The 9879-nt window shown below is 29.7% G+C and overlaps 1 protein-coding gene and 1 long non-coding RNA gene across 2 annotated transcripts; one reads left to right on the forward strand and one right to left on the reverse strand.

Annotated features, from left to right (window-relative positions):
• The first annotated feature begins 2067 nt into the window (after positions 1-2067).
• LOC136970718 (thrombin-like enzyme chitribrisin) lies at positions 2068-2822 on the forward strand. Its single transcript, XM_067265182.1, has 3 exons — positions 2068-2305; positions 2386-2522; positions 2600-2822. Exons 1-3 carry the CDS (start codon positions 2170-2172, stop codon positions 2765-2767), a joined length of 441 nt encoding a protein of 146 aa, XP_067121283.1. The 5' UTR covers positions 2068-2169; the 3' UTR covers positions 2768-2822.
• Positions 2823-6507: 3685 nt separating this feature from the next.
• LOC136970719 (uncharacterized) lies at positions 6508-9666 on the reverse strand. The gene is made up of 3 exons (XR_010880020.1): positions 9513-9666; positions 9262-9404; positions 6508-6624 (listed from the first exon to the last, which is right to left on the reverse strand). It is a non-coding gene; the product is annotated as an uncharacterized lncRNA (long non-coding RNA).
• Between the last annotated feature and the right edge of the window lie 213 nt (positions 9667-9879).

Genomic DNA, 9879 nt, shown 5'->3' on the forward strand with positions numbered 1-9879 from the left:
AATTCGTGATAAACAAACTACAAAACTACAGTAAACTGTAATATGATTTTGCTGGAAAAGAAAAAGAGACTGAATGTAGCGCGAATTTGAAACGAGATAGCACATTTGAAACAATACTTGCACCCGTAAAAGTGCTTTTCCTGCAAAACATTGTATTTTTGATAGAAGAACACAGAGTTTTTATAAAAACTCTGTATATGAATATTTTTCATTAGCTTATTACCAGAGAAAGGTTTTTTTCTGTCCTACATTGCTTGAGCCGCACTACCTCCTGGAGTTTGTCATGAAGAGAGAAATAGTATATTGTAAACAATGATATTTCACACCATGAGGCTATACAAGGGCGCAGTTCGTTTATTACAGAAGAGAACATATTACTTTACATTATAAAATTTGCAAATAAAATCTATTGATTTATTTTTATTTTATGATTTTTTCGAAAATGAAACATGTAAATATTATTGTAAATTTGTGTTATATGAATAAAATTACATCAAATGTGTTTAGATGAAAATAAAGTATAAAAATACTAACTGCAAGAAAATATTCAACAATCTGTACAGAACAATCGATATAGGAAGATAAGAAAAAATTAGGCTAGACAAGTGTGTTATTTTGATTTCCTCCATAATTGCTGGCAGGTGTTCCAAAGAACTTTTATTATAAAAGCTTTATTATGTGTATTTTTACACAAATACAAACAATTTCTTATATCACAGTAATATTTATTCTATAATTATTCGTTTCTAGCTTTATATGCTGACATACAAGCTTTACAAAAATATCTCTCAAAAAATCAGAATAATTTATAATACACCATTTTACGAAATGATTTTCTAAAAAATTTTAGTTTAAAACTTTATTTATTTTATTATGTATTATTTAGAAACTTGTTATTTTTCTTATAAAACAAAACTGGCAAGAAGACACTTGACACAGGCTTCTAGCTAGCTTCACATATAGATACACAGCTGGATGACCTTGAGAACAGCTGATTGTAAACTTTCGCGGGATGTTCCCAAGATTGCCTGAAGGGGAGTAGGTTTTTCTACACGAGTCTGAACGAGTTACTGTAACTACTCGAATGTATTTCGTGATTTTCTAATAGTTTTTATACTAGTTTCTTCTTATTACTTATATTATATGCTAAGTATAACCTCACATTTTGTTTTTTTGTGTTTTACAGGAAAAACACCCAAAAATATTAAAAAAATTAATAATACACCAAATTATGAAATACATTTCTAAAAAATTTTAATATAAAATTTTATTTCCTTGGTTACGTATTATTTAGAAACAAATTATCTGTCACATAACAAAAAATCGCAGAGGATCACGTGACGCGCGCCACAGTTCGGTGTAATAAGCTTATCGTCCTTGAAAACAGCTGGTTGTTGATGTTGGCGGGTTATTCTCAAGTAAGTTTCAGGGGAAGACCGGTTTCTAGCCAGATGTGCTTCAGTTACCGTGAATACTCAAATAGGTGACGAAATTTTCGGTCATTTGTGATGTTTCTATAGGAGGGGACCAAGAAAATGGTAAAAAAAACCCACTTCTATTGGATGTTTAATTTTAAAATTTGCTGAGGTCATAAAAATCATCCAATAGAATACGAAATGATCTTTTCCCGAGTAATATAGCGCATAGAACGTTAACGAGAGATTTTTAATTGTTGCCCGAGTATACTCGGGCGAAGAACTACGTAAGCGCGCGTCTTGCCCGAGTATACTCGGCTACAGACTAACCTGTTAATATATAACTTAATAATTACAGGTTATATTGGTATACTGCAACTGTTCATACGTCCAACTGGTTACAATTTCTACTATAAATCTACCAATTACAGTGTGATCTACACGAATCTACAAGTGATTACTTTGTTTATTACCGATGGTTATGACCAAATTAAAATTCGTAAACTTGGAAATTACATTGGTTATTTGAGATAATTATTTAATTTCATTTATTAGAGGCAAGAATCTCACGACTAGGGTGTAATGACGTTTTACTTTATTCTATTGTCACATATAATGATTATTTATTTAAAATTCATTTTGATCTAGCTGTGAAATTGAAGATTATTATGGAAGAATAGATGACGTTAACAAATGTAAAGGGAGGAAACTGCTGTTTAGGAGTAAGATCATACACCCACGTTATGATTCAAGAATGTATCACGATGATATTGCGCTTCTGATTCTTAAAGAACCTGTTGAAAATATATGTCCAATTACTTTACCTGGAAAAAACTTAAGATTTACTCATGGTTACGCCAAGTTAGTCGGTTGGGGAAAAATTGGTTACAGTAAGTCTGCTGTTTTTCTGTATTGTTTAAAGTCAATACGACAATAAAAAGCAATATAAATGACATTTCCTGTAATTTAGATAAAGAAGATGACACAGACATTCTACGAGTAGCGGACGTAAGATTAGTAAAGCCACAACTCGCGGAACGTGTGTTTGACATGACTTTAACTAATGGAGAAATTGTAACAATGACGCCTGGGAAGATCGCAATGAAAGTAAAGAAGTTATTACTTATGACATTATGGTTATTGTTAATGTTACACTGTTATTTATAAACTTTTATATCTTACAGGGAGATTCTGGCTCACCGCTGATTATCACAGATGCGATAAAAGGACAAATTCTTATTGGCGTTTTGTCTTCTGGCGGCACTAATACTAACGAACCAGATATTTACATGTCAACCAGTTTTTACTATGATTTTATACAAACTCACAGATTTGGATGTCTCACATACTAATAGATATAGAATTACAATGATTTTGTGTTAGATAACTTTATTTATTTATTGTATAAATAAAACGTCCCTATAAAAATAGGATTTTTGCAAACAAATTTTAAGTTAGTAATGGCCGAACGCCGTGTCGGTAAAACATTGCTTAAATAGTTGACCTCTGTAATAATCGCGTGTTCTTTTATTCTGTGTTGATAAATAGCGTTAGAATATCTGGCGACCGAGCTGCTTGTTAAATAAGCAATCGGTTTTTCGTAGCACACAGTGTTACCCCAAGAAAATGTCGGTGAAAGATAGCGATTCGTGTGTTTTGTAAGCTTTTATTCGTCTCTAGTAAAGTCAGAAACATCCGATCTTTAACATTATTTTAAAAACTCCTTTCAGAGTATTAACAGCCTATATTTATAAATCGAAAAATATTACATTTAGGAGTATTAGGCCAGATGGAGGACACAGTCCAGGAATGATAGCGTAGAAGAAATTTCAACAAATTCCACATTGCCAGCTCGTTACTCAAGTGATACAAACAATCAGTATTCATTCATGTTATCCATTTAGTTTTGATAGGCCTGTAATTTATTCGTAAATTCCTTTTAATAAACTAGTTAGTCACTCGCATACAATTTTGATTTGATAAAGAAGGCTTCTTTTAGTATTTTTCTTCTTTGTGACGATGGAGTCTTTGCCAAAAGTGATAATTTTTTACGTTCTTTGTTTTTTAAATAAGTATATACAAAAAATACTTTGTTTATTAGGAAAACACAAATCTCTCACAAAAAATTTCTTATCTGTTTTAGGATGAAAGTACAATAAACAAATTTCTTTTTTGTTGCTTTTTTATATGCATCCATGAAAAAATTAAATTTTCCTGCAAAAGCTCGATGACCCAACAACATACTTAACTCTCATAACGATTATTTTTAAATAAAGTCAAATAATTTGAATTTTAATTTATATCTCTCGAAATCTTACTTTTGGGAAACAAATTTTGCATTGTTAAAATCACACTTACATCGCAATGATGAGATTCGGTGTAATACAAATGCTCTTTTCAAAGACAGCTCATGCAAGATAACATTACTTGTTCTTAAATGCCATCCTTGTAGAGTCTGGTTAACCATACGTAAAAGTAATATGTTTTTCTTTTTGAAAAATTGGTAAATATAGAGGAACACAACAAACTCTTCTTCAGAGGAATTTTATAACAAATAATTTTTCTTCGTAATGTAGTTTTTTAGATTGTGAGTTTCCACAATTACAAAAGTACTTGGATATTTAAAATACATATCGATCAATTTTATCTACCTTAGGAAATTTAAAAAAATTTATAGTATTTAAATCCCCTGGCTTATCTCTTGAAACATTAATGAAAATTTTTTGTTTATTTTTATATAAATTCTTTCCATGTCTTCTGCACATCGTTCAAACAAACTTTAAAATCTGATACATCTCTAATTCTTTCATCTTCCCCGACAATCATAAATCAATATTTTCCTTCTCCCTTAAATTTTTTGACTTTAAAATAACGTAACATAACAGAAAAACTGTCAAAAATATCGAACGAAAAGTTATTTGCCGCAAAACACAAGCATTCAGAGATTTGAGCAAATGAAGAGAAAAACAATAATTTTTATACTCGGTGTAAATAATCTCAAAACCATATATCTTTATGTTTGCAGCTTTACTATAAAGGACTAATTCTCTCTTTTATTAAAAAAAAGTAGTTTATATAAATACGAACGTTACAAAGTTGAGGACTTTGTCTATCGTCTTTTCTTTCCGCCGTTCACAACCATGCAGCAATCTTAAGGCTTCACAGTCACCTCGAGACGACTTTCTTTTGAGGCTATTCTGCCGCAAAACACAAGCATTCAGAGATTTGAGCAAATGAAGAGAAAAACAATAATTTTTATACTCGGTGTAAATAATCTCAAAACCATATATCTTTATGTTTGCAGCTTTACTATAAAGGACTAATTCTCTCTTTTATTAAAAAAAAGTAGTTTATATAAAATACCGACCAACGATATCTCTTAAAATGCAGAATAGAAACACATTGATTGGAAAAAATTGTCTACTTCATAAGATTTTGTAACGTTTAATGACTTGAAACCGTGTCGTGCTTGATTCTTGTTGACTACGAACACAATATAGTGCTTACGACGATCACTTGGCTTTTCTTCTCCCTATTAATTTTGTAACGTTTTTCATGAAATGATTAAAAAGTTAAATACATTTCAATGCCTGAAAATTTTAAAAATTCGAAAAGAGGAAAATTAAATATATTCAAAGAAAAAAAGAAGAAGAAAATTCAAAAAATATACCTTCACTTTGTCTTGGGTTAAAATAAATTCAAAGATACGATAGAAAAATCAAATAACTTCGAAATAAATTCGAAGTAGAAAAATATAATTCTCATGCTTAAAATAAAATATACCCCAAAGTGTATCGAATTACTACTACTTATAGGTGCTAGCAACTGCATTTTAATGTTTAATATAATATACAAGTAAATTATAAAATGAACATATTGTTAAGAGTTTACTTTAAAACACTATATTTTATTTATTTTGTAATTTCGTTATAATTTTATGTATTCTTTTAACAAAAATTTAAATTTCACACTGTTTTAGTTAGATTCACGAAAAATTAAATAAACATCGATAAGGGAAATAGTGTTCGAGAATCATATCCTCTAGTATCAATAAAGCCTATTTATTTATCTTCGTTCTGTGTTCCTGTACAATTCGTTCTTTCAAGGAATTTTATGCTTATTTCAAACAATTATAACGAAAACAAGAAGAAACCGTGTTACGATCTCAACCAAATTTTTCATTCAGAAATTTACGGAAGGGTTTTTAAGCTGCATCCGGTCATCCTATTCTGAGTGTATATCCGAAGCCATGATAAGAATGACTAAAAACTCTCATAGAATGGAACAAGTGAAAAAATGCAAGAATTTCAAAATAACTGCAGAAAACCTAATCTTTTTCATATATTTGCAGCATGGACACATTTTCACTTCGAATGGTATTTTAATTTAGATAAAGAACTTCTAAAACGTCTTTTCGCGATTTTCTTGTACATGTGAATATATACAAGTTTGTTCTTATCTAAGAAAGTTAAAGTGACTAAACTATAAAATTAGAATGAACAGTGAATATGACGAGAGGTGCTGTACACTAGTAATTTGTAGAAATACAAATAATTATTTGTATACAAATTATAATTTGTGTATTTGACTACTCGAATTCTACTTTTGCTTTTCGTATTATAATTAAAAGAATATTTATTTTATTTATCTTCCTTTATTATTTAATAAAAAAACAATTTGTCCACTTGTATACTTTTGAATATACTCTTGTAATGAACTATGAAACAAGCAGATAATATATTTTCGTAAATACGAAAGAGTTACTATAAAAAAAGTTAATATGGAATATCAAGTGATTTAATTTCGAATTTTAAGTTGACATCATTCTGCAAATATTATTATAAATAACTTTAATTTCATTTCAACTAAATACAATTACCCCTATGTTATTGAATATATTTGAATACATTGAATAAAAAAATACATTTAGCCAATATTGTTACAAATCAGTTTAATTATATTTGAAATCATATCTTCAAATATATTTATCAAATAAAGATAATTCATATTATTAGACTTTACTGTTGTCTTCGGTTTGATTTTCATGAAAATTATCAATTCCGCTTTCTTCCTTTTTGTCCACTCTTCGTTTCTTACGGAGAAAATCGATTATTTTATCAATAAGACAATTTAATGGCGTTTCCACAAATAAATGCATGAGTAATGACGCTATCAAGGATACGCACATCACCATTAGGAACAACATCCACTATCCGAGAATAAGCATGTATTAATTAAAAATAAATAAATTCTCTTATTTATTAAATAACAATATTTCTCTTATTATTCTTAATTGTGTACTTGGACTTTACTTATTAATAGTAATTTATACTGGTGTTTAAAAGCTAACTAACCTATTAATAGGATAGTTATAGTATAGATTAGTAATAGGATATCTATCCTATTAATAAGTAATGTTTAAGTAGAAAATTAACAATAATAATAGAATTAAGGACAGTAAGGCTTTTACAATAACAATATTTCTTGTTTATAAACACTTTTAATAATCTAAATGTTTAAAATGTTTGCTTATATACCTTGGTGAACTCCTCTGTATAAAATGCGAAAAGTTACATTTGAATTTAGAATTATTTCTATGTTATATATTTTTATCAGATTACATCAGAAGATAGAAAAGTTCCAAAATTACTCTTATCACCTAAGTACATAGGTGCATCACCTGTATTTTATTTTATTACAAGGGTGTTTAACATGTAAGTTTCCCAACTCTGGTAAGTTACTAAATTTTACTCACTCGTGATATATTACAGGAAAATTTTCTCACCTCCTTAAGTTAGTTTTCCACATATCTTTAATTGTTAGACATTCATTTTTCTTTCTCATTAATTTATCAAACATTGTATTGTATAGAATAAAGAAAGGTTTCTGAAATGAATTAAGCCTGTATGGTAGATAATTAAAATCTGTAATTTTTCCAACTGGTTATTGAACAATATGAAGAACAGCATTGTCTTCGAGAAGAATTAAACTTTTTGTAACGAATTCAGTTAACTTTAAAGCAGTGATTTCCAATTTTTTTTTTTGATCCACTGCCCTTGTTGTTTCATAAAGTTATACCCAACGTTTCCAATCATACGCCACTGTCCCCACACCCATTTTCAGTTGTGTGAGAAAAGCTCGGAAATATTCTTAAAAAAACTTTTCTATGAACTTCACATTTTGTATCTTTACCATACGCTGTTCTCCAAATGTGGAAACCATTAAAACCAATATTTCTTCCCACTCGTTTTAAAAGAAGACAGAAAAAGATTGTCAGTGACCTCAACGTTTATCTATAGTAACCGTTCAGTTCCCTCCCTCTAGCTTTCCTCGCCCACACGGCATCAATAGCGCCCATTATGGAAACCATTGCTTCAGATTATACAAAACCAGAATTTCCTCAAAGTCTCACAATAATGGACAACATTCACCGTTCATTTTTTTAAAAATACATTCGATTTTTGTGTCCGTTTTATCTTAAACAACACCATATTATAGCCATACATTTCTATGAGCCTACCATGAATTTCGCTTTCCGATTAACTACGTGTGTGATCGTATCATATAACTGATCTCATCAATAGAATACTGAGTCGTTCATATATAAAAACCTGCCATTTTTAATTTTTCGTTAATGTAAGCTAACTTTCTGGTCTATTTTAAAGCGCATAAATGGGAAGTCATCTTTTGTATTAGTTAACAAAATTTCACTATAATATTGTAATTTTTGCATTATCCGTTCTATTATGTATAACAGAGGCAAAACTATGGCGATCGGTCAAACAGAGAGCCTGCAAGATTTTAACGTTTCTGGAAAAGGGGGATTTCGAAACGTCGAGAAATATAAATTATTCAAGGGATTTTCTGTATGTATGGATGTTAGTGTGTGTCTGTGTGTGTGTATGTGGATAAGCACCATTTTGAATACTTTTTTGAAGATTAATAACTCTTTTGCTTTAAGTCGAAATTTTTAAAAACTTTTAAAGAGAGGATTATTATTTTGAAATTCATGCTATTCAATGTCGGTGGTTAAAGGTCCCGAGGGTGAGGAAATAAAGACAGATTGTGTGTCATGTCTCGAGTAGGATCGAACATTATGACGATTTCATTCGTTACTAGCACTTACAATTTTTTTATAAAGCCCATCCTTATCTTCAAAATTATGTTTCTTGCCATTTTATAATATTTAAAAGTACAGTCAAACCTGTTTTTATGCGCTCTTTTTATGTGCGATCTTTATTTGTGCGATTTTTATTTGTGCGATTTTTTTAATGCTAATTTTTAATTTGTGCGGTATAGTTGGCGACTAGTCTCGTGCGATTCGTCATGTCTTACGTTGACTTATTATAGCTAAATAAACTTATTATAGCATAAATGCACTTATTATAGTAATATTATTGCATGAATATGCGAAAAATGAAATAATTTACTTTTTAAGTCAACAAAACACCACCTGGACAAAAATATGTAAAACAGACGATAGACCAGACGATGCAGTCAAGTGCTGACATCTGTTGTCAATAAATTCTATTTCGTACGGTTTTGAGTTATTTTCTATGTGAGACTTTTTTTATGCGGTCCCTGTTGACCGCATAAAAAAATATTTTTTAATTGTGTCGCGAAAACTATTATTTACAGCCATTCGTGAAGTTTCGTGAGATTTTTTTATGCGTTTTTTTTAATGCGGTCCCTATCCCCTGCATAAAAACAGGTTTGACTGTATAAAAATTATTAGTAATAAAACACAATGAGATGAGGTCACATGCGTAATTTTTGAATGTTTCTGGAAAAGTTAAGCAACTCTTTAATAATAATAAATGATAAAAATTAAGCAAACTATTCTTACTATAGTTATTGCTGATGCGTAAAGACCTTTCCGTAAATGACCATAAATGTACATTAAAACTGGTACATGAAGCATGTAGATCCAAATAATTAATTTATCCAACATACAAAATATTCGCAATGAAAAAACTCGATTACAGATACCTGTAATGAAATCAGGCTCTTAATATGAATTAGAAAGAAATCTACGAATAAAATGCTTAAATAATAACTGAAATTTACGTGTAACTGCTTCAAAACTCGTTTACTTACCACCATATCCCGTAATGCATGCAACAGAAATCCATGTCGTAGCCACAGTAATAGCAAATGGAGATAGTGTGTGATGTAAATATACTACAGTGTCGTTTGGTGACGTTTCTCTTCTGTAATCGTGCAACCCAAATATTGCCAACATTATCAATATAATACTTCCAATCCAAAATATTAAAAGGGTTTTCTGTAATATGATTTAAAACTATATTTAACTATCAAAAATTTCTTGTTAAATTAAAAATTGAGGCATTTAAGACTTCTATTAAGGGAGTATGAATATAGAGGAAGTAGAAATAAAGGCAAGTTGCACGTTAAGAAATGTAAGTACAGGTATCTCTTGATTAACTCAAAATTTAATAATAGT

Source organism: Centruroides vittatus, unplaced genomic scaffold (assembly GCF_030686945.1).
Source record: "Centruroides vittatus isolate TY-2023 unplaced genomic scaffold, ASM3068694v2 contig_2121, whole genome shotgun sequence".
Classification (NCBI taxonomy): Eukaryota; Metazoa; Arthropoda; class Arachnida; order Scorpiones; family Buthidae; genus Centruroides; species Centruroides vittatus.